Genomic DNA, 24,431 nt, shown 5'->3' with positions numbered 1-24,431 from the left:
CCAAGGCGGAAAGGAGAATTGTCTCTCTCGGGGTTCCGTAGTTGAAGGGGCGTGGCAGAGGGGCGTGGCCAGTGATTGGCGGGCGGGTGCGGAGAGGGCGGGGCTGGGGCGGGGCTGGGGGAGGGGCTGGCCCGCGGCCTGAGGCGCCGGCGGCGGCCGGGGATTAGAGGGATTCGCTGGCGCTCAGACGCCCGGAGACGCCCGGCCTGCGGCTGCGATGGAGGTCGCGGCGGTGCGGCTGCTGCGCGGCGGCGCGCTGGTGAGTGCCCCGCGGGGCGGGGCGGGCTGAGCGTCGGGGGCGACCTTGGGCCCCGCGGCAGAGTTTTCTAACGGGACCGGGACGCCCGCCCCTCCGCGGGCCGGTGTCGGACGGTTCCCCGCGGCCGGCCGCGACCTGGGTCCCCGGAAGGCGGGCGGCAGTGGCGGGCGGTGGGAAGGGGCTGGGCTGGCCGGACGGACCCCTGTGGCGGAGCCGGCTCCCTGCGAGGCGGCGGAGGCCGCGGGCCGGGTGTCCTTGCAGCTGTTGGGCCCGGGCCCCCGCGCCTGGGACCCGCGGAGGGAGACACTGCGGACATGGCAGCTCGCCCTCCGGGCCCCTCTCCCCAAAGGTTCTGTTCAACCTCCCGTCCCTCCCAAAGGGAAGATGGTCACAGCGTGACCCGGCTCCTTCCGAGCGAGCGGAGCCCCTGCCCTCCCCTCCCCTCCCGGCCGCGGTCCTGCCCCACAGTGAGGCGGGGCCGCGGGGCTGGTCGGTCAGACCCACCGGCCAGGAGAGAGCGCCCCTGGCCCCCTCCCGCGGCTGGGGTCAGCATCCTCCGGATGCGCTCGCCTCGCACCCGGGCCCTTTCCCGCCCGCCGGCCGGGCTGGAGCTGGAACCCCGCCCCAGGGACACCCACCTGTCGCGCCCAGTGCTGCTTGCTGCACCTGCGCACCTGTTGATTCTTCCAGCGCCCGGTGTCTGGCTGCTTACATTGGGTACCCGGTTCCCGCAGCCCTCTGGCAGGCTATTCAGGCCCCCCCACACCGTTCACGCACACACACAGACACACCGTGCACACACACACACACAGACACACCGTGCACACACACAAGACACACCGTGCACACACACACCAGGCACGCTCGCACACACCGACACACTGTACACACACACACACACACACACACACACACCGTGCACACACTTCCCGTGTCCTCATGGCCCTGGGGCCTTGTCCTCACGGCCCTGGGGCCTTGCTGACTTCGACTGTTTACTTTTTACATGGTCTCTTATTTGCTCGAATGAGGTAAAAGTTATTCATCGGGCCGAAACCGGTTTGGTCCTAGGTTCAATTCTGGTCATCGGCATGGACCTTGATTGTGGGCACATCCCCAGTGGGGGGTGTGCAGGAGGCAGCTGATTGATGTTTCTCTCTCATCGATGTTTCTAACTCTCTATCCCTCTCCCTTCCTCTCTGTAAAAAAATCAATAAAATATATATATATATTTTAAAGTTCTTCAGCCGCCGCCTGGGGCAGGACTCTGTTTCATTAGGATAATTAGTTATTTTGCACGTAGGGGTAATTAAAGAAATGAGTCAAACAATGTTAGCAAATTGTCTTGAAGAAGCACGTGGCTGTGACAGCTGTGTGGTCCTGTTTTTCAATCGTTGTTGAGTGGTTTAGCGGAATCGCCTGGGTTCCACAGTTTGACCGTGTCGGGGCCAGTATTCCTGGAGCACACTCGGACGTGTGGTGGCCTGCTCTCCGCTGCTCTTGCCGAATCAGGTAGTTCTTGCCAAATCAGGTAGCTCTGGCAACCGTCCAGTAAGGCCGCCTCCTGTCCCAGATGCAGAGCCGTAGTGAACACGGTGAGGCGGCCAGCTCAGAGTCACTCAGCTAGGAAATGGGCGAGCAGGTGCCGCGCAGACGGGAGGCCACGGACTTCTGCTCGGTGGCCACGCTTCGTCCTTCCTCCTTTTTTTTTTTTTTTTAAAATATATTTTATTGATCTTGTACAGAGAGGAAGGGAGAGAGATAGAGAGTTAGAAACATTGACGAGAGAGAGTCATTGATCAGCTGCCTCTTGCACACCCCCTATTGGGGATATGCCCGCAACCAAGGTACATGCCCTTGACTGGAATCGAACCCGGGACCTTTCAGTCCCCAAGCCGACGCTCTATCCATTGAGCCAAACCGGTTTCGGCTGTCCTTCCTCCTTTTGTAAGCATTTGCGCCAGCGGGCTGCTGGCTGCGCACCGCGATGAGCACGGGACCAGTTGTTGGGTTTGGCCCAGGCTCTGTCCCTTCCTGGAGGATAATCCCGGACCTGCCCCTCACCTCCGGGTCTTGGCTTCCTGATCCATAAACGATGGACATGGCAGCGCCTGTGCCACAGCGGGTTGTGAAGATTAAATGAATGACGTGCGTGTGAGGCACTTAAAATAGTGCCCCGCATGAAGGTAGATGTCCTTAAATATTCTCTCTATTCTCGCCAGCTGTGAGCACTGTGGCAGACACTGTAAGGAAGGCCCTGACACTTAGCTCTGACAAGTTGCTCCCTTGCCTGGCCAGGGTGTGGCTCGGTTGGTGGAGTGAGTTCTGGCATCAGGAGGACCCACCCTGGTTCCCTTCCCCGTCAGGGCACATGTCCCGGATGCAGGTCAGGGCACATGCTCAGTTGCAGACTCGATCTCCACCCTGGGTGCTTCTCATGGGTGTTTCTATCTCTTCCTCGTCCTTCCTCTCTCTGAAATCGGTAAAAAAGCATATTTAGAAAAATTAAATAAGTTTATCTGTTAGTGGAAAGATTAGAACTGTACCCACCTGGCCTCACCTCACCCAGACGGGTGCCTGTGGCTCGGAGCAGGGAGAGGTGCCAGGGCCATCGGGGAGACAGGCTCTCCGGAGCTGGGTGTGGCTCTTGGGACAGAATGGAGGGGAGTCCTGTCTGGAGCTGGGTGAGGCTCTTGGGACGGAATGGAGGAGAGTCCTATCTGGAGGTGGGTGAGGCTCTTGGGACAGAATGGAGGGGAGTCCCGTCTGGAGCTGGGTGTGGCTCTTGGGACGGGAACAGAGGGGAGTTCTGCAGCGGAGGGGCTGGGCTGTGAGGGATCTGGGCTGTGAGGGATCTGGGCTGTGAGGGATCTGGGCTGTGAGGGATCTGGGCTGTGAGGGATCTGGGCTGTGAGGGATCTGGGTGAGGTCCTGAGCCTGCAGCTGCAGCGTTGTGGCTGGGCTGGTTGAATTGTGGCAGCAGCAAGAGTCAGGGAGGGCGGCGAGAGCCAGGCCAGGTGACTTTCGCCCCCTGACACGCCCTGTCACTCCCCTTGGATGCTGATGCAGAAATAAGTGGTAAAACGGCAGTTTTCTGAGCGTTGTCTCGCTCTGTTGAGACCGTGCTTCCTGGCAGATGGCTCACACGCACTCCTGGGAACCCGCCGGTGACCGCGGGCTGTGCCTGTGCCGCCTTGGTCACACCGAGCCCGGGCTCCGCCCACACCTTCCTCCGGCGTCTCCGGTGCTGGCCTCTCATGTTGGCAAGGTACTCCGTGTTCCTGAGTCTGCCTGTGTACAGGCCGGGACGTGCCGTTAAACTCTAATTTGTTTTTCTCCTTCTAATCCGTCCTTATCAACCTGACTTTCAGGCTCCAGGAGCACTCACAAGGGTAGAGTGTGGCCGTCAGGGAAAGCTGGGCAGTCCCTGGGCGAGTGGAAGGGGGGTCTGAGACGGAAAACGGAGCGAGGCCAAGCGGTTTGGGCCGCCTGCAGCCGCTGGCGAGTCACAAGACCGGATCCCCCGAGGACACCTGGGAGCCGAAGGCCTGGCTCAGGGAGATCCCACTCTGCGTCTGTGCCCCTGGGCGGCCAGGACAGCAGAGCGCTGCTGGGGCAGACGGAGGGGAGGGGCCTCACCCTCCAATCAGAAGGCAGCTGCCCTGGGACTTGCCTGACCAGATGACCAGATGTGAGTGCAGGAGCAGGTGCCTGGCGAGAAGCCACCAAGAGCAGAGGGGGGTTTGGAATCTGGGCTGCTTCCCACGGAGGAGCTATAAATCTGGGGGGGGAGAGGTATAAGCCCCTGGAACCCCCTCTTCCCCCCTCCCCTGCCCCCGCACAATCTGACTCCCCAAGGCGTCTGCTGTGCTTTATGCCGTGTGTTCCTGAGTCCGCTCATCCGCCTGCATTGCTTCAGGGCTGCTTTCTGTCTCTCGTTAGAACTCCTTTTCCTGAGAGGGACAAGAGCCAGCCGAGGAGGGCCCCTCCCCCTGAGCCCCGCACTACTGACCACTTCTCGGGCTGTGTCAGCCCCTCCCTGGTGTGCGAGTGTGAGCAGTGCACCTCCTGGGAGAGTCAGGGTCTAACATCATGGTTACCACTGACGGGGGCGTGGGAGGGGCGCACACCCCTGTCTGCAGGGAAAAGGGCGGGGAGGGGGGGGCGCGCACACCCCTGTCTGCAGGGAAAAGGGCGGGGAGGGGGGGGCGCGCACCCCTGTCTGCAGGGGAAGCAGACCTGTGCTGCAGCAGCCATCTCCTGGGGAAAGTGGGGGTGGCTCTCCCTGGAGGTCAGCACCCCTTTGTCATGTGTCTGCTGTGGCCTCACGCTGTAAACACTTTCTGTGCTGACGGCCAGGAGGAGGTACGGCTCACACTGTGGCCAAAGTAATGAGGTTGGCCAAAGACTGACCTGAGCATTCGGCAGTCGGGACCTCAACTGGCTTTGTGCCATGGGTGAGGCACCCGGCAGTGTAGAGAAGTGTAAAAACTTTTCTCAATGTTTCAAGCCCTAGCCGGTGTGGCTCAGTGGATAGAGCATCGGCCTGCAGACTGAAGGGTCCTGGGTTCGATTCTGGTCAAGGGCATGTACCTTGATTGCGGGCACATCCCGAGTAGGAGGTGTGCAGGAGGCAGCTGATGGGTGTTTCTCTCTCATGGATGTTTCTAGCTCTTTATCCCTCTCCCTTCCTCTCTATAAAAAATCAATAATATATATATATACATATATATATATATTAAAAAGGATGTTTCAACAAGTGTAAATATATAGGGTGACAAAGCAAGGAAGTGGCGGTAAAGTGGTAAAAGTACTTTAACTGGTGATACGACGTCTGTGCCTCTTAAAGGAGACCCGGCAGCAGCAGGGACTGCCGTGGCCTGAAGCAGCCCGAGCCCAGCACCCGGACCCCCCATGTGGCGGAAGTGTCTGTCCTTCCTTCTGTGGCGTCAGACCACGCCTCCCCCGCGGCTGGCTGCCCACGCGGGGAAGGGAAGGAAAGGCTCTTTCCCGTGAGGGGGCCCCGTGAGGGGGCGGGGAGGGGGCGGGGAGGGGGCGGGGAGAGGCAGTGAGGGGTGAGTCTGACCCAGCCTAGCCCCTGGACTTCGGTTCCGGGCGCAGGATCCCAGCCCCCAGGCGAGGTCACAGTGACCAGTGTCTGCCAGCCGCCTGTGGAGCGGGAACAGATGGCGGAGCTCTGGAAGCGGGCAGGCATGACGCCCTCCACTCAGGAGACCGCCGTCTGCACGGGCCCGGGAGGAGGGGCAGGGTGCTCCTCGGACAAGCGTGTGCCGGCGGCCCCAAGCGCAGAGGCTGCGGCCACCACGCCGGGCAGGGCTCTCCAGAGCCACCCTCGAGCCCGGCCGCGGGGCTCAGGGCTGAGCGTTGACCTGGAACCAGGGGTCAGGGCTCCATTCCCGTCAGGGCACAGGCCCTGGTTGCAGGCTCCATCCGCGTAGGGGTGTGCTGGAGGCAGCCGGTCTGTGAGTCTCTCTCATCACTGGTGTTTCTCTCTCTCCCTCTCCTTCCTCTCTGACAACAATGAAAACATTTTTTTAAATGAACTCCTCTCACTCAGCATGCAGCCCGGTCTCTTCCGGGAGCACGTTCCTGCCCACACTGCGTGCCCCCTCCTTTCTGGTCCCGCGTGTTCGTGGCCCAGCTCTGTCTTCGAACCAGGAACCAGACCGTGGCCTCTGGTTCCCAGGCAGACGCTCACCTGAGCCCCCGGCCGGGCCAGCGCACCCTCCCTTCAGCCCTTTGTGCCGTGCTCTCTTCCCAAGAGAAGCCGAGGAAACACAGGCCGTGGCGTTCGGAATGAGCTGCATCTGGAACGTTCTCTCCGCTGGCCGGCAAAGCCGGCCGCCTGGAAGGCGCTCCTCCGGAGAGCTGCTGCTGGTGAAGGGCTTCTGGCCCCACAGCGCGTGTGCTCTCGTTCCCCGACTGTGAACAAAGGACGTTCTGACCCTTCTACCGTGTGCGCGCGTGTGCATGTGTGTACGTGTGTGTGCGGTGTGTGTAGTGTGTGTAGGCATGTACGCGTGTGCCTGTGTGCTCCCTACTCAGCGGGGACTGTTTTTACAGCTGAGACGAACCTTCCCAGCCTGCCTGCCTGCTTGGAAGAGCCCGCCCCGGGCCCTCCGGGCCTCCCAGTCCCAGGCGCTGCCCCGGCCGGCGGGCGGCGGGCTCCCGGGCGCCCCCCTGCAGACGCTGTCCGAGGAGGAGCTGATGATCCAGGGCGCAGGTGAGCAGCTCCGCCCTCCGGCTGCCCGCGGCCGGGACGGGGCAGCGCAAGAGGTCCAGGCCAGCGGGCGGATCTGCATTAGTGAATGGAATTGTTTGACGTGGATTTAAAATTCTTTTTGGAAAAGCAATGCCTGCCCCAGCCGTAGAGTCAGATGCGGTGTTTCCACAGCTAAAAGGTTTGCCCAGGAACAAGTGGCTCCTTTGGTCTCCACGATGGACGAAAGCGCCAAGATGGAGCCGGCAGTGATCCAAGGCCTGTTCCAGCAAGGGGTAACGCTTACGTCTCTGGGTTCCGTCCCGTAAACACGTCCGGGTTAGAGGTTGGGGTGCTGTGGACGTGGAGGGTCTGTCACATAGCGTCCGAGCTCTGCGGGGAGCCGCCGCCTCGGCCCCAGGCCCCGCTCCTCGCTGCTTCCTCCCGGAGCCCCTCTCCGACCCTGTCCACTCCCTGTGCTGTCAGCTCGGTGCCCCCCACTCACCACACAGCAGCCAGCACAGGACGGCGGTGGAGGGGTCAGAGCGCCGCCCGCCACTGTCACCAGCTCCGGGTGAATTACGGCTCATGGCGCGGCCCTGGAGGCTGAGGAGCCGGGCAGCTCCTGGCGGGGAGGCCGTGCTGAGGGAGAGAGAAGTCCCACGATCAGGTGCCCTCCGTGTCCTCTCGGGGCCGCCGGCGGGAAGGGGCCGCTCAGCCCACCGCCCGCCCCTGAGCGGGGCCGGTCAGGGTGTTGGTGGCAGGTTCCCGCGCCCCTTCCCGGTCTCCCAGCAGCCTCCCGGGGAGTGGTGTGGTCACAGGTGGGCGCAGGCAGCGTGGCGGTCGCCATGTCGCCCTCTCAGAAGCGTGTGCTCGGTTTCACACGCGTGGGTATAACCGCATTCACACGACGTGCAGCAGGCGGAGCGTGCTCACAGCTCGCCTGCGGCTGCCGCTGAGCCCTGCTCCCCGCAGTTCATGGCCGTGGACGTGGACGCCCGGTACGGAGGGACCGGGGCCTCCTTCTTCTCCCTCGTGCTGGTGGTGGAGGAGCTGGCCAAGGTGGACGCATCCGTGGCTCTGATCTGCGACGTCCAGAACACGGTGGTGAACGGGCTGCTGCGGAAGCACGGGACGGAGGAGCAGAAGGCCACCTACCTGCCCCAGCTGGCCACGGCCACGGTGAGCCTGGCGGCCGCTCCGTGCCCGGGTTCTGGGACGACATGGCTGGTGTGGCGTGTCTGCTCCAGGCCCGGCCGCAGGACCGGCAAAGCCCCTGGTGCGCTCTCGCCGCAGGAAACACACACTGCCCTCGCTTCCACTCGGAAAAAACAGTTATTTTTTACCTGAAGATATCTGTGGTGCCCGCACTGAGGTTTCACATCCCTCACACTGTCTTTCTCCTGGAGTCGAGCCGATTCACTTACACTTCCCATTGGACATGTGTGCTGGGCCCCGGCCTGCCTTAGACTGGGGAGAGGGGAGTCCGGAAATACTGCCGTCAGGGTGCCGTCTTGGCCCCGGGACGTGCAGTGGTTAGCGTGGCCGCACGGGAGGGTGTCTGCTGGCCTGAGCGTGTCCCTCGGAGCGTGAGCCGGAGCGTGTCCTGTGGAGTGTGAGCGTGTCCTGTGGAGCGTGAGCGGGAGCTTGTCCTGTGGAGTGTGAGCGTGTCCTGTGGAGCGTGAGCGGGAGCATGTCCTGTGGAGTGTGAGCGTGTCCTGTGGAGCGTGAGCGGGAGCTTGTCCTGTGGAGTGTGAGCGTGTCCTGTGGAGCGTGAGCGGGAGTGTGTCCTGTGGAGTGTGAGCGTGTCCTGTGGAGCGTGAGCGGGAGCGTGTCCTGTGGAGTGTGAGCGTGTCCTGTGGAGCGTGAGCGTGTCCTATGGAGTGTGAGCGTGTCCTGAGGAGCGTGAGCGGGAGCGTGTCCTGTGGAGCGTGAGCCTGTCCTGCGGAGCGCGAGCGTGTCCTGTGGAGCGTGAGCGTGTCCTGAGGAGCGTGAGCGTGTCCTGAGGAGCGTGAGCATGTCCTGTGGAGCGTGAGCGTGTCCTGTGGAGCGTGAGCGTGTCCTGAGGAGCGTGAGCGTGTCCTGAGGAGCGTGAGCATGTCCTGTGGAGCGTGAGCATGTCCTGAGGAGCGTGAGCATGAGCGTGAGCGTGTCCCACGGTGTGTGAGCCTGACCGTGTTCTGCCGAGCGTGAGCGTGAGCGTGTCCCGCGGTGTGTGAGCCTGAGCGTGTTCTGCCGAGCGTGAGCGTGAGCGTGTCCCGCGGTGTGTGAGCCTGAGCGTGTTCTGCCGAGCGTGAGCGTGAGCGTGTCCCGCGGTGTGTGAGCCTGAGCGTGTTCTGCCGAGCGTGAGCGTGAGCGGTGCTCTGTCCCCGCAGGTGGGGAGCTTCTGCCTCTCGGAGGCCGGGGCCGGCAGCGACTCGTTCGCCTTGAAGACCAGAGCCGAGAAGAAGGGGGGCCACTACGTCCTCAACGGGTCCAAGATGTGGATCACCAGCGCCCGGGAGGCGGGGCTCTTCCTGGTGATGGCCAACGTGGACCCGAGCGCGGTCAGTGCCCAGCGCCCACGCCCAGCCCCCAGGCCTGTCCCGCAGTCTGCCCTCCTCCCACGGGCAGGTGTGTGCCCCCCCTGGCGGCACCGCCTCCTGGTGCCGACACTGGCATGTGCCTCGGGCCGCCACGCCCGTGTCGTCTCGTTTCTCATTCCCGATTTAACGGTGAGAAAGCTAAGCACCTGCTTAGTTCATTTAGCTTTAAGATTAATTTATTCAATTGGAAAATAGACATTCAGCAAAATAAACACGTTAGCTTTTGTCTTTTCTCCAACGTGACATTTAACGGGATTAAGTTTTAAGACGTTGAGGTTTTTAATGAAGTTGAAGATGAAGCGTGGAGTCCCATGATCACGTGATTCTGTGACTGGATCAGGAACAGCCCCGGGTTCGGAGGCAGGAGGAGAGGAGGCTGAGACAGCCGGCCTCTCTCCTCGACCTCCCTATGCCATGCCCGCCCCCGAGGCTCGCTGACGGTCCTGCCGCCTGCGCCGTGGGGAGGGGGTCTTCGCAGCCCGTGCGCTCACACCCGCCTCCCCCAGGGCTACCGGGGGATCACCTGCTTCCTGGTGGACCGGGACACGGAGGGCTTCCACGTGGGCAAAGCGGAGAACAAGCTGGGCATCCGGGCCTCGTCCACCTGCCCGCTCACCCTCGAGGACGTCAAGGTGGGAGTGAGTTCCAGCGCGCTGGCCGGTGTGAGCCAGCTCCCGTGGATGTGGGTGCGGGGAGGCATCCCCCGTGCGGGACAGGGTGCAAGGACTAGGGCGTGCTCGGGCGTCACGATCACTGTGCTGTCCCGAGAGGCTGGCCAACAGGGAGCCTGGCTGCCCGCAGCTCCTTTTACACAGGACGCTTGTGGCCGGGCTCAGGCCGGAGCCCGTGCCGTACAGTGAAGGCCACAAGGGGGAGGTGTTGCTCAGGGAGACAGCACCAGGCAGCCCCTCGGTTCTGAGTGGAGTCTTTTAAAAATGAGGGTCAGACTTAGAGAGAGAGAAGAGAGAGAGAGAGAGAGAGAGAGAGAGAGAGAGAGAGAGAGAGAGAGAGAGAGAGAGAGGGGCCGTGGGGGCGGGCCTGAGAGGGGCGGCGTCAAGTTCTCTGCATCACACCAGGCCTGGCCTGGCTCACAGCTGCGCTGGGACTGGCCCGCAGCCGTCGGGCTCACCGCCTTCCTTCTGCTCACTCTCCCCTTTCTCCCTCTCCGTCTCCCGCTGTCCGGACCCTGGGGCTGAGTGCCCCTTTGGCTGAGTCAGGGTGGCTTTTGGAAACGATGAGTGAACACAGTCCCCCCTCCTCCCACCTCTCCAGGCGCCTGTGCACGTGCTCAGATGCATTCTTGGGGTGACAGCCTCCCCGGGAGCTCCCACTGCGTCCGCAGGGAGTCCGTGTTCTCTGTGACGCCCTGTCGCCCACGCTGGGCCCTGCGGACAGGAGCGGGGGCGCCTGGTTCCTATTCCTCTCTCTCCCTTCCTCTCTGAAATCAATAGAAACATTTTTATTTTTGCACGCTGGCCCATGCACCCCACCCCCATGTGCCCCCACTCACGTGTGCACCTCCCACCCACAGGGCCAGCGCCAGCCAGGACCACGCTGTTTGAGCACATTCATGAGTGCATGCCTCTGGCCTGGCTTTTTCTCCAGGTGCATTTTGTATTGTGACACTTTGTTTTTTTTGTTTTTAAATATATATATTTTATTGATGTTTTACAGAGAGGAAGGGAGAGGGTCAGAGAGTTAAAAACAACGATGAGAGGGAAACATCGATCAGCTGCCTCCTGCACACCTCCTACTGGGGATGTGCCTGCCACTCTTGACGGGAATCGAACCTAGGACTCTTGGGTCTGCAGGCCGACGCTCTATCCACGGAGCCAAACCAGCTATGGTAACATTTAAAAGAAAAAATACACACACATACACACACACACACACACACACACACACACACACAATCAAAATGAGTTACGTCGAATTAAGCGGAGAAATAACGCTGTTTTCCCAGGTCCCAGAAGCCAACGTCCTGGGGCAGGTGGGCCACGGTTACAAGTACGCCATCGGGAGCCTCAACGAAGGCAGAATAGGCATTGCGGCCCAGGTGGGTGGCGCCGCGCCCTCCGGGCGGTCAGTGAGCACCAGGAAGGGAATGCAGTGCGGCCAGCAGGGGGGGAGGCGGGCGGACACAGGGCCCCCTCCAGGCCCCGGGCTCCGGGCTCCGGGCTCCGGGCTCCGGGCCCCGGGCGGGAGATGACTGAGGACCCCGCAGGGGCTCAGGGGGCCGCCTCCTGCTTCAGAGCGTGGACTGTGTGGCTTCTGGAAATGGTGGGTGGACATGGCCGTTTCCCGGGGCCGCATCGACAGCTTCCAGACTGCATGTAGGTAGGTGCAGCGTTCCACGTTAAGCCTGGCTTTTGGAGCATGGAATGCTCCTGGGAGAAAGCTCTGCATGGAGAAAAGTGGTCTGGAAGTCTGTAGTGAAAGTCTCCGATCGATAGGTGAGGACGTGTGAGCTCTTGGTTTTGCGTGAGTTCAGGTGACTTTCGTGTTGAGATGCTGGAGGCAGAGTGGCTCTGATTGGATAGATGTGTAGGTGAGAACCATCCAGTTACCATATTTGCCCTGTGCCGTGCATATTACATTTCCATAAGTGATATCAGTTATTTCTCAGGCTAAGAAAATGAATGAAGCCTTTGATTTTATTATGTTACGTCATTTTTGTAGGATACATTTATTTACTTTTAATCAGTGAATATCTGGATTCAAAAACAGAAGAGCTTTTTAAAAAAATATATATTTTATTGATTTTTTACAGAGAGGAAGGGAGAGGGATAGAGAGTTAGAAACATCGATGAGCGAGAAACATCGATCAGCTGCCTCCTGCACACCCCCCACTGGGGATATGCCTGCATCTAAGGTACATGCCCTTGACCGGAATCGAACCTGGGACCCTTGAGTCTGCAGGCCAACGCTCCATCCCCTGAGCCACACTGGTTTCGGCTGGAAGAGCTTTTAGATATTGAAGATGTGATTCAGCTGTTGGGTTACTGAAATGTTGTGACATCACTGGAGGTTTTTTTCACCGCCGTTCGGTTTGCTAACAGAATATTCTTAAGTCGTAGCGCTTCTCCCCACAGAACTAGACAGCATCTTCCTGAAGAGAGCTGGCCTCTTTGTCCTGCTGAAAGGCTTTCCGCGGTTCCGCCTCACAGACCCGGAGCTGATGTGGGCGCCAATGGCCCAGGTCGCCCACAGCCTGGCCAGCGGTCAAGGTCAGGGAGCGGCTGCTCCTCGGCTGATACCGCGGGCGCCTCGTAGGCCCCGAGGCTCAGGAACGGCCTGGAGGGGTCCGTCCTCGACCCTCTGCTGCCACAGAGAACTTGTCTTCCAGTGAGAGCACTTGCAGGGAAAGCATTTCGCGGGGGAGTGGGGGGGGGTCTGTGTTATCGGACAGCCAGCCATTTCAGTTTTCACGTCGACAGGAAACTCTGCTCTGAGGTGACGTGAACTTCGGTCCCAGGGCGATGGCACCGTCTGAGCCAGTGCGGAGCGCAGGGAGCCGCGCACTCCCCTGGTTCTCTGGAGCTCTGTCATGTGCTTTGCCCCTAATTCTGGCACAATCCTCTGTCCCCAGAACGCCCAGCGAAAGGCTGGAGGGGAAGGTGATGAGTTCTAAGGAGACGCCGTGTTTGAGGGTGTTTCCCCCAAAGCTTAGCCTGCGATTCGCTCCCTTTTCTGACCCGTGTGGCGTGCCACACTGACATGTGACTTAATGACCACGGAACGTGGATTTGGTGACCGTTTCCGAGCTGGGGCCGGTCGGTAGGTGCGGACTTAGTTAGCCAGGAGGAACTGCGGCTGGGCCGGCCCACCTGCTGGGTGGTCCTCCAGGGGTGAGCGCCTGCTCCCGAGTTCAGTTCTGACTCCAGCTCTGCACTCCGCCATGGGGGGCCCGACGCCTGGCTTGGCCACTCGGCCCCACCCAGGTTCGGCTCTAACAATGGAAATTCTGGTCTTCTCCCCGCAGATGCTGGGGCTGGCCCAGGGCTGCTTTGACTGCGCCGTTCCGTACGTTAAAGAAAGGATGCAGTTTGGGAAAAGACTGTTTGACTTCCAGGTACACACCCTTAGCGTTTCTCCTGTGCGGTGCCAACTCTCTGCCTTCCCGCTAGTGAAGACGGTGCACAGCCGTGGGGTTGCCCTCGGGTTCCAGTGGGAGAGGAGGGGCCCGGGCATGTCGGGGAGAGCCTGAAGGCCGGCTCCGCACAGCTGCCTGAGCTCCGGACTCGCGTCTGTCACTCCTGGGCTCGGTCCCGGTCCTCCGTGTTCCTGGCGTCAGGCCTGAGGCAAGGCCCGCACCCGGGGCTCCCGGCCTCGTCTGTCAGGTCACGGTGAGGCCCGTCCTCGGGGCAGCGGGGGCGGACAGTGTTCGGTGACTGACAGTGAGAGGCCGAGACTCGCTCTGTCCGACCCGGCTCATTCAGCACAGAAGGTGCCGGAGAGATGCTCCCCGTCCCGTGTGGGTGGCACGGGCCTGGCTCTCAGCGCTCCCGGCAGCCAGGGGACTGGTTGGGGCCCATAGCGGCTTCCTCTCCAGCCCGGCCGCCCTCAGCAGGTCCTAGCAGGTTGGAGGCTGGAGGGCAGCTTACGGAGCTTAGCCAGTCCATCCCCGGGGATGCAGAGGGATCACTGCGCCGTCTGCGTAATCCCCGTGAGCTGGGCCCGCTGCCTCCCTCGAGGTGCGTAGCAGCCAGGCATCACGCAAGCACACGCACTGCACGCGTGCAGAGGCCCCGGCTGGGGGTGCAGTCAGGTCAAGGTCTGCAAAGTGGGAGCATAGCAGGCCTGCCCGGGTCTCTGCAGTCACGTGACCACCACCATCCTCTGCACAGAGACCGAGTTCCCAGGCTCCCTGCAGTCACATGATCCCCGCCATCCTCTGCATGGAGGCTGAGTTCCCAGGGCCAGGCAGGTGGTACCAGATTTACAGGGTCTGTGGCCCCAGCTTCTGGTCAAATGGTCACTGTACGGTCCTCCAGGACTTGCTCTGAGCCGGCCGCCGCCAGACAGCAGCAGAGGGCCAGGCGCGGGGCAGGGCTGCGGGAGGCTGGTCCCTGGCACACAGGAAGCTGCATACTGTGGACTGGGGGTTGGGGGTGGGGTGGAGGGAAGGACCAGGGTGACGTTTCTAAAGATGCTTCTTAGAAAACCTAAAAGTTTGATCATGAAAAGCAGCGTGTCAGCTTCTTGTCTGTGTGAGCCTGGATTCCGCTTGGTCGTTTTGAAAAGCTGGGCTCCCATCAGAGCAATGGGCTGGCTCTGCCCGCGATGGCGTCACGCTCCGCAGGCCACAGGCTCCTGGAGGGAGGGGCAGCTGCAGGACCACAGGTTCTAATTCAGCAGATGAGAGTGTATACTCACCGTTTGCTCCTTTGGAACTTGTCTGCCCTCCACTTGAACATACTGAGGGTTGAAAGCCATTATTGAATAGAAGTGGAACTTTTGAAGTTAACTTGGTGGTGACACAGGATTCCGTGAACTTGGGAAGCGCGTTGAGCAGCACGTGCCGGGCAGCGGCAGGTTGTGCAGTGTTTGCACAAAAGGGGTGGAGGGAGCTCCGGGGTGGATCTGTCGCCGTCGGCGGGCCGGGCCTTCTCTGACGCGGCCTCCTGTCCAGGGGCTGCAGCACCAGGTGGCCCAGGTGGCCACCCAGCTGGAGGCGGCGCGCCTGCTGACCTACAACGCCGCGCGGCTGGTGGAGGCGGGGAGGCCCTTCGTCAAGGAGGCGGCCATGGCCAAGTACTTCGCGTCCGAGGTGAGTGCTTCGGCTGCTGCCGCCGTGATTCGAGAAACAAGGAAAGCGCAGGTGCCTCCGCCGGAAAGGGCTTCACTCTGTGAGGTCCCACATGGAAGCCAAGGCCCCAGTTCAGGTGGAGGCCCCGTAAGCCCCAAATCGGCCTCATCGGTGCTGGCGTCGCCGCCATGGCTCCAGGTGGGGGAGCGAATGCCACGGAGACGCGGGGAAATGGAAACACCTGGGAGGGGCTGCCCAGGTTCGCGCCGTGTTCACACAGACGTGTTCTGTCCTGTACAGACGTGTACCGTGTTACACAGACTTGGACTGAGAACCCGGCCAAGCCCCGGGGCTGCTCTTCCAGCCTCAGCAGTTTGTCCTCCTTCCTCGGCCTCACATGGCCCTTGAACCCTTCGTTCCCCATTAGCTCCTGTCTCCGCCTCCCTGAGGCCAGCCTCCCAGACCCCGTGTCGACGCCACCCGCACCCACACGGCACGGGAGCGGGAAGGGGATCTCACGGGGCACCCCCGCTGTGGGTGGCAGGTCGCGGGGCTGACAACCAGCAGATGCATCGACTGGATGGGCGGCGTGGGCTACACCAGGAGCTTCCCCGTGGAGAAGTACTTCCGAGACGCCAAGATCGGTAAGGGCGGCCGTGCGCTCGCTGCTGCCTCCTGGTGTGCGGTCGCAGCGGCGGTGCAGTGTGCCTGCGCCCGGGGCGGGGGAGGGGGCTCTCCCACCACTTCCTCCGGAGCCTGGGCTCACATGTTCTGTTAAAAGCACCAGGCTGCCTTTGTAAACACCTCGCAGGCCTGAGCTACACCACAGCCCGCTCGGCCGGCCGGCGCTCGGCTGTGGGAGCCTCCGTCCTCACCAAACGGCTGGGTCCAGCTCCCGGGCAGGGCACAGCCCAGGCAGGTCGGGTCCTGGGGGGCACATATGGCAGACGACCCATCTGTGCCTCCCTTCCTCTCCCTGAAGGTCAATGATAGAACGTACCCTGGGTGAGGATTTTTAAAATCTGCCGTAACTCTCCTTTTACTGAAAGGCTAGGTTAGTGCCCACGAGCCTGAGGGTCCGAGGCTCCGTCCCAGGCGGAGGCGGAGGCTCCGTCCCAGGCGGAGGCAGAGGCCGCCCTGCGATGCGGGTTCTGGGCCGGAGTCTCACTCCCGGGCGGAAGCCGCCGTCCCGCAGGCACAGCGCTCCCTCGGCGGCGTGCTGAGGGGCCGAGGGGCCGAGGGGCCTGAGCACGGCGTGCGGGGGCAGGGCTAACCCACTGAGCCTTCCCCCGCCCGCGTTTAAGGTACGATCTACGAGGGCGCGTCCAACATCCAGCTCAACACCATCGGGAAGCACCTGGACGCGCAGTACTGAGCGGCGCCGCCCCGGGGCACCGGCTCTGCCTTCGGGGGCCGCACGGCACCGGCAGCGCAGCGGCCGATGGAGCTGTAGTTGTGGGTCTCGGCCGACCTCTCTGTGCCGCCCCCCAGCTCTGCCGCGGGCACAGGAGCCATTCAGTCTGGGAGAAACGCCCCCTGTCCTCTCGGACCGTCCCGAGGCGGCTCCGCTGCCGGCCCAGAGGCTCTCCCGCATCTGGACGCCAGGCACCCGCGCTCCTGTCCCCAGTCCCCCCGGCACCGTCAGCCATGTCGGTGAGACATGGACGTCTCCAGGGCTGAGCCGCCCTCAGCTGCTAAACGCGCAGAAATGGCAGGCGTTTTCTGTGGGGTCTGGACTCCTTCTCGTTGTGAGACCCTGAGTCACAAACACCAAGAAAACGTTTTAACAAAATAAAGCGAATCGGACACGGCTGTGCGTCTCCTTGCGGAGCTCGAGCACAGGCTGGCCATCAGTGCCCGTCTGTCACCGTCTATCACCGTCCTGCACCGTCGCCAGCAGGTTTCTCCTCCGACGGGAGGTGCTCCTGCTCCACCGTGGCCCCGTGGTTCTCAGGAGGGAGGTGCCTGCCCCCAGGAGCCATGTCTATGATGTCACTTCCTGTGACGGAGGAGGGCTGTACCTCCCCCCGGGCCCTCCACCCGGGCCCTCCACCGGGGCCCCTCCCCCCGGGCCCTCCCCCCGGCCTCCAGAGGACCTCGGTGTCGGAGCCCATTGCCTTCAGCAGTTGCCCGAGCGTGGCTCACCACAGACCCGCCGGAAAGGATGCATGCGTGTCCCCGGGCAGGCGTGTGGGAGGCGGGCTCTGGGAGGCGCCCCCGTCCGTCCGTCCTTCTGTTCCCGGCGAGGCGGCTCTGGGGCTGGTGGCGGGCTGTGAGGCCGCCTGTGGCTCCCCCGCACACAGGTGCCACCTGCCCTTCACTCCTCACACGTGGTGCCTCCCTCTGCCCGGCTTCCGCCTGGGCTGTGGGTTTCCTGCCTAAGACCCATGGCAACTGCCCCTGGACGGAGCACCCGGACCCTCGGTCCTCGGCCCCCGCCCCCGAGGCCCACAGCCCCCCCCCCCCGAGACCCGCAGCCCCCGAGGCCTGCAGCCCCCGAGACCCACAGCCCCCGAGGCCCGCAGCCCCTGCCCCCGAGACCCGCAGCCCCCGCCCCCGAGACCCGCAGCCCCCGAGGCCCGCAGCCCCCGAGACCCACAGCCCCCGAGGCCTGCAGCCCCCGCCCCTGAGGCCCGCAGCCCCTGCCCCCGAGGCCCGCAGCCCCACGGCCCCCCGCCCGCACTGTTTCGAGGAGTAATTACATTTTTCATAAAGAGGCTGAGCTGGCGGGGACGTCCCCTCGCGTGCGGGGTGATGAGCGTTTCATATGGATCCCATTGTTCTGCGGTAATTAAATTTTCATGGATGAGAATGCTGCGTCCGGCGTGTGCTGGTTATTATGGATTTTAACGTTCCAAACGGCCCTCTCAGAAGGTCTTCTGTTCCTGGTTCTCCCCAGCTTTTCTCGTCTCCTAACTCTCCTTTTGTGTTTTCTATTTCTACGACCATCTCCCGTGACTCTGTGACCCACAGGGTTTTAAGAAATAATTGCATTCAGAGCGTTCGAGAGCAGAAAATACAATGGAAGCTGCAGGTGTGATGGGGACTCCGTTCTGGCAGGGAGAAGGCTGGAGGGCAGGCTCTGCCCGGTGGGCGGGAGCTGCGCCCCGAAACCAGCTCAGGCCCCAGGAAAGGAGGCGGATCTGTTCCCCGAGGGAAGGAGGGCCGGGGCCTGGAGCCAAGGCCTGTCAGCCCGGCCTGCAGGTGCGGGTGGCAGGGAACCACAGACGGCAGGAGGCCACCTCGGGACCCGAGCCCTGGCAGGGCCCGGCAATGCACATGGGTGAGAGGAGCGAGGAGAGCCCAGGCGAGGCCCGCAGCCCTGGCCCGGGAGCCCGCTGCGGGGCGGCCGCAGCCACGCCCTGATGGGGGGAGAAGGGGGAGGAAGAGAAGGAGGAGGAGGGAGAGGAGAGGGAGGAGGAGGGGGAGGAGGAGGGGGAGGCTGGTCCATCCACAGGCCCAGCACATCAGGGCGGGGGGCTGAGTCAGGTGAGCGGGAGGCTCTGAGCCAGGAGGCGCTGCTTCTCTCTGAAGGAGGGAGGCAGGGGCTCCGGAAGGGAGGGGCCTAGAGCCGAACAGCCTTGTGGGATCAGCGGGTCTGGGTAAGAGAATCTTTCTCACCTGCTGCAGACGGACTGACTGTGCCCGGTACACGTGCCGAGTGGAGGGAGGGCTGTGCTGGGCGGCCGGGGGGGTGCGTGGGCGGTGCGGGTTTGAACAGGCTCCGCCCCCGGAGAGCAACTGGCATGGGGAGCAGCCCACCCAGCCCCGCGACCCATGACCTTGGACTTCCCAGCCTCCAGAACCGTGAGTGACGAGCCTTCGTGCTCTAAGCCCCCACGTTCGTCCCAACAGACTGTGACGCCGCCCACGCCAGCCCTGAGAGCGGAGGCTGGGCCGAGGGCAGCCCCGAGGGCGGAGGCTGGGCCGAGGGCAGCCCCGAGGGCGGAGGGAGGGCCGAGGGCAGCCCCGAGGGCGGAGGCTGGGCCGAGGGCAGCCCCGAGACCGGAGGGAGGGCCGAGGGCAGCCCCGAGAGCGGAGGGAGGGCCGAGGGCAGCCCCGAGAGCGGAGGCTGGGCCGAGGGCAGCCCCGAGGGCGGAGGCTGGGCCGAGGGCAGCCCCGAGGGCGGAGGGAGGGCCGAGGGCAGCCCCGAGAGCGGAGGGAGGGCCGAGGGCAGCCCCGAGACCGGAGGGAGGGCCGAGGGCAGCCCCGAGGGCGGAGGCTGGGCCGAGGGCAGCCCAAGGGCGGAGGGAGGGCCGAGGGCAGCCCTGAGAGCGGAGGCTGGGCCGAGGGCAGCCCTGAGAGCGGAGGCTGGGCCGAGGGCAGCCCTGAGAGCGGAGGGAGGGCCGAGGGCAGTGGGGCCAGGCCGTCCGTCCTGCTGGAGCTTCGATGTACAAGCCCTTTCCTAATGGCTTCCTTCCTCTCCTCACTGCCTGCGGTCCCGGGGGTGGCTGGAGTGGCTGGGGACACTGAGGCACGTTTTAGAGAAACGGGGGAGGGGGCGGGCGGTGTACAGACTCACACAGCGGATCTGCAGGGGGTGAGCCTGGACAGCGGGGGCCAGGCTCGTTCCACACCCCCTCAGCTCCACCCAGTCCCTGGGCCCGGGCTGTCCTGTCTGCCCACCCCACGGGCCATCCAGGCTGGGCCCGCGGTGCCCGTGACAGCACAGCGACGGCCCGGGAAGAGGCGGTCTCAGAGGGAAGCAGGCGCCCTCCACGGCCTCTCCCTCTCCTCCGCCGTCTGGTCCCAGTTGATCCAGAACCAGACCTGTGATCGACAAGCTACTAACCGCCGGCTCCTGGCCCGTGTCCCGTCTCCTCCGGCAGACCAGCAGCCCATGCGCAGTTCCGAGCGCCACGTGAGGAAACTTCCGGAGCCAGGTCCGTGCCAGAGCAGCGCCTGCCGCCCGCCAAGGGCAAACGCCTGCCGGGGGGGGCGGGGTGGGTGTCTGCGTGGGGAGCGGAGTGCTGAGGCGGCCCCTGGCTCCGCTCCGGGAGGATCTGCATGACATTCGGGTCAATCAATTCGGAGAGAATGGCTCTCGCCGCCGCCGTGCGTGTCCAATCTCGGGAATGGGGCCCCGATGGGTTTCTGCGGCCGCTGTCATTCCCGCAGACGCCTCGGCCCAAGGGGTGCCGAGAGGAGGGGGTTTCCACGCCTCTGCCCGGCCCGCTGGGCGCTCCTGCTCCGGGAGGGAAATTGAAATCACCGAGCCCATGAGGCATTGCAAGGACATCTTCCCAGAAGGACTTTCTGTCTGGGGGGCGGGGAGACACAGAGCATCTGCCTGGAGGACACACATACAGACACACGCACACACATACAGACACACGCAAGCATATACACACAGGCAGACGCCACATATGCAGACACATGCATGCACCTAGCACACGCACACATATACAGACACATGCACACACACACACACACACACACACACACAGAGTCTTTTCCAGAGCCCACTTCTCCAGCGGCACCGTGGGGTTCCAGGGCCGGGGCTCTGCCCCGGGAGGAGTTAGTTCCCTGGCAGGCGAGCAGGAAGCCTGAACGAGAAGGGAAAGGGGCGTCAGAGAGAGGCCAGGGGCTCATTTCCCCGAAGCGGGCTGGCGTGCGCCCGGCTGTGTTTGGGGAACACAAACCGGTCCGTTCAGGGCGAGAGAACAGCAAGTCCACCTGGGAGCCGGCAGCCGGGAGCCGGCAGCCGGCAGCCGGCGGCTCAGCGCCCGCGTGAGCTGAGCTCGGGCACGTGCGCCGGCGGGAGGGCAGAGAAAGGCCTGTATCGGCGTGCGGGCGCACTGTCCCGGGCTCGCCGGGCCTCCCTCCGGAGGGTGAGGAGGACCTCATTTCCCGTCCGCTCACCAGGATTTCCGCGTCGAAAGGGTGGGGGTGGGCGGGGCAGAGAGGGCTTTTATTCACTCCCCGCTCCGTGTCCTCGCGCCGTGCCGGCGGCGTGTGCGTGTAATTGCTACCTTTGATGAGAGCACGGCGATGGGGATCACACGTTACACGGGAAACGTGTTTCTCTAAAGACGCAGCCGGGCCTCTAATTACCGCCAACAAGTGTCCGGACAGAGGCGCCCGCGGGCCGGCGGCGAGGCGGCCACAAAGCCGCCGCCCGGTCCCAGCGGGCACCATTGTCCATCACTGTCGGGGGCGCCCGCCCCGCCGCCCAGGCCGGCTCTCCGGCGACAGTGCCGGCGTGAAACCGCCCCGGGAACGGGAGCCGGCTCTTGTGAGCCGCCCTTTCAGAGGCAGTGAGCTCAGAGGGATGCTGAGCCCCCCAAAAGTGCCTTTCCGGGTCCCAGCCGCCTCCTTTCTTCGGGTTCGCCAGCTTCCCTGCGGCCGCCTCCCCGGGGACACAGCCAGCACTTTCCACTCGGATTCCCAACCGCACACGGAGCCCACGGGGGGTGAGGAGGCCCCGGTGCGGGCTGCACCTATCCCGGGGGAGAGGGGCGGGTGACCCGCTCACACCCGTTCTGCACCCCCCCCCCCCACACACACACACGCACATCCGCATCAGGGAGCCCACAGGGAAACGCCAGGCCAGTCCGGTGATGCCGCTGTGGGCAGGGCTCTGCGGCCACCGCCGCCCGCAGTCCCCCCAGGTCACCGCCGGTGCGGCCTGCGGGGAGGCCTCTCGCGCTGTGCAGCCATCGGCCTGGCGCGCGGAAAGACCGCCGTCTCCCGGACTGTGATGCCCGAGGGCCTGGGAGGCAGAGGTGCTTTGAGAAACGGTTCCCAGGTGCCGGTCCCCACCCCTGAGCCCGTAGCCCGAGTCCCCGGGAGGCACGGCTGCGAGAGCCCCATTCCAGGAGGCTCTGGCTAAGTCGGAGCTCTTCTTGGGCTTGGCCTCGTGGCTCAGGGCTGAGCGCCGACCTAGGAACCTGGAGGTCAGGGTTCGATTCCCGGTCAGGGCACAGGCCCGGGTTGCAGGCTCCATCCCCAGTGTGGGGCGTGCAGGAGGCAGCCGATCTGTAATTCTCTCTCATCGTGGATGTTTCTCTCTCCCCTTTCCTCTCCCTTCCTCTCCGACATCAATAAAAACATAAGAAACAAAAATAGAAGTCAGGAGCTTTTGTGCTGGAGTTCTCTGGGTTTGCCCTGGGCTGTCCTGTCAGAGGCTCCGGTCCTGTCGGCAGAGTGAATCCCAGGTCCGGCCCAGGAGCCAGGGAGCGGCTCTGCCGGAAGGAAGACCTGGATACGAACAGGAGAACTTCCCCCCTGCCCGCGCCCCCCCACCTCCCTCAGCGCTAGGATTCAGCTGCTGCGTCCCTGCTCACCTAGCTTCCTCAGGGCACGGGGTCACCCCACTCTGTTCCCCCAGAGCAGTGCCCTGAATGTCCTTTTGTAAAAAATACATTTCTATTGATTTTAGAGAGGAGGGAGAGGGAGAGACAGATGGAAACATCAATGATGATAATCGTGGATCAGCTGCCACCTGCACCCACTCACCCCCTAATGGGGATGGGGCCCACAACCCGAGTCTGTGTCCTTGACTGGAACCAAACCCGGGACCCTTCAGTCTGCAAGCCAACACTCTATCCACTGAACCACACCAGCCAGGGCTTAAGATTTTTAATTGTTTTTAGAAGAAGGGAGTGAGAAAGATCGATATAGAGTGAAACCTCCATCAGCTGTGGCAGCCCTTCAGTGCACAGGCAGTGCTCACACTGAGCACCGGCCGGGCTAACGGCCGCCTTCTCCTATCAGCCAGACCGTCCCCGCGGTCCGTGGGAGGGAGCCGGGCAGGGGGGCCTCCCCACGGGGAAGGGCCGTGAGCTCCGTGGCTGCGGTCAGGAGGGGGCCAGGGGACTGGATGTGGGTCCCAAGTCTGGGGCTGCCCAGGAGGCCGCCCCAGGCTTGGCCTCAGTCTCCAATATTGGCCTGCCCCCTGGTCCTGCCTCCCCGCCCCCCCCCCCCCGGCCCCCGCCCTGCCCTGCACAGCCCTGAGAGCGGCCCGGGAGGCACAGAGGCAGAGGGGGGCTGGGCCCTTGCCAAGGGCACCCAGGGGTGCTGGGCTGTAGGACACGGGAAGCTGGGGTCCGGGGGGTGGGGCGGCTCTGTGAGGACCCCCACACCATGACGGACCGCAGCTCTGGAGACTGGCTGGGCGCCCCCGAGGAGCCGCACGGGGACGGGGACGGCGCTGAGGAGGGAGCTGAGGGCGCCTGGAGGCGGATGGCGGCAAATGAGCGGCCGTTTGCTGGTCCGCTGGGCGGATTAGCATACGCAACGCCATCTGTCTTGCCTCTCCGTTCACCTTGGCGCCATGAAGGGTGATGCCTGCCGAGCGCACGCCGGTGCCGCTGGGGCCGGGACGTCTCAGTGCTGCCAGGCCCGGGCGGCGGGCAGAGCGGCCTTCAGGGAGGGCTGGGGTGAAGGGGGGCCCTAAGGGGGAGGGGGAGGGGGACGGGCTCCGGGTTTGGATCCGAGGCCTGGCCTCTCCCCACTCAGAGCCCTGTCTGTCCCGTGCTTGTCCCCTCGGCCTCATGGGTAAATAACAGGCCATCCAGCCGGTCAGTGGTCCCCTGGGCCTCGCTTCTGGGCTGCCCCCTGGGAACCGTCCAGCCTGTCCTCGCCCGTCCCCGGTGGAGGGACCCTCCCCCCAGCTCCCATGGTGTCATGGCCACCGCCCCTACCGCGAGGCTGCGATCCGCCGCCCAGCCCCCCTCTGCTCCCTCCTGGGCTGGCAGTGGCCACAGCTGGGAGGGTGGGCAGTGCCCAGGGGACAGAGAGGGAGACAAGGCTGTGAGAGAATCCTCCCAGGACGCCCGGCCCATCTGCCCGCTGCGGCTCCGGTCAGCTGGCTCCCGAGCTGAGGCCTGTGGCTGTTGCCAGGAGGGGGTGGGGGGGGTCTGCGGGTGAAGGGGTGTGGCCTCCGTCTGGCAGGGCAGGGAGGTGGGCAGCTCCCTCGGCACCGGCACCGGGACCAGGCCCGTCACAGGGTCATGGAGGACGCCAGTCAGCCCCGCTCTCGGGGAAGCAGTGAATGGGGTGTAAGTGTAAGTGTGCCCCAAATACTGCCTGCGGCTGCTTATACTGAACCTGTGATTTTTAAAAAATATGTTTTTATTGATTTCAGAGAGAGGAAGGAAGAGGGAGAAAGATAAAAACATCAACGAGGAGACAGAAACATTGATAGGCCGCCCCCTGCTGGGGATCGAGCCTGCAACCCCAGGCACCTGCCCTGAGCGGGGAATCCAACTGGGACCTCCTGGTTCCTAGGTCGATGCTCAACAGCTGAGCCGTCGGCCCGGCCTGAACCTGCTGTAGCTGTTTATCTGAAATTCAAGTTAAACCGGAGTTGGGGTGTGTGTGTGTTCGATGGCTGTTGTTTTGCTTGTTGGTATCTCATCTTGTCAGCTGAGGGCTTTTCGTTTGCTTGTTTTTCTAATCTGGAGACCTGCCCTCCCTCTTCCTCCGTGGCCGGGCTGGCTCTGCCAACACCGAGGAATCCCCATGATTTGTTAGGTGGAGAAGTATTGTGGGTATGTAAGAAAATGTCCTTTTTTGCAGATGCATCCTGAAATGTGTAGATGTAAAATGTCATCATGTCTATTTATTTTTCATTGTGTTTTTTGGGGGGTGGGGGGTGAATGTGGTGAGGGTTACCTG

At 63.3% G+C, this 24,431-nt stretch overlaps 1 protein-coding gene across 1 annotated transcript; it reads left to right on the top strand.

Moving 5' to 3' along the window:
- Positions 1-110: 110 nt before the first annotated feature.
- On the top strand, positions 111-16,618 carry ACADSB (acyl-CoA dehydrogenase short/branched chain). Its single transcript, XM_084904562.1, has 11 exons — positions 111-259; positions 6,341-6,500; positions 6,672-6,772; positions 7,452-7,658; positions 8,852-9,022; positions 9,568-9,693; positions 11,025-11,117; positions 13,044-13,133; positions 14,694-14,831; positions 15,355-15,454; positions 16,115-16,618. Exons 1-11 carry the CDS (start codon positions 218-220, stop codon positions 16,183-16,185), a joined length of 1,299 nt encoding a protein of 432 aa, XP_084760688.1. The 5' UTR covers positions 111-217; the 3' UTR covers positions 16,186-16,618.
- Positions 16,619-24,431: the final 7,813 nt, after the last annotated feature.

This window comes from Pipistrellus hanaki (assembly GCF_964339955.1).
Source record: "Pipistrellus hanaki genome assembly, chromosome: 14".
In the NCBI taxonomy this organism is placed as follows: Eukaryota; Metazoa; Chordata; class Mammalia; order Chiroptera; family Vespertilionidae; genus Pipistrellus; species Pipistrellus hanaki.
The sequence above is the reverse complement of the archived record's forward strand: the minus strand, read 5'-3'. Positions and strand labels throughout refer to the sequence as shown.

Excerpts from the sequence above, each read along its gene's own strand:
- ACADSB (XM_084904562.1), top strand. The coding sequence starts at position 218 with ATGGAGGTCGCGGCGGTGCGGCTGCTGCGCGGCGGCGCGCTG. Across the intron at positions 6,501-6,671 it reads GCTGATGATCCAGGGCGCAG|CTAAAAGGTTTGCCCAGGAA; the intron begins GTGAGCAGCTCC and ends GTGTTTCCACAG. Across the intron at positions 11,118-13,043 it reads GAATAGGCATTGCGGCCCAG|ATGCTGGGGCTGGCCCAGGG; the intron begins GTGGGTGGCGCC and ends TTCTCCCCGCAG.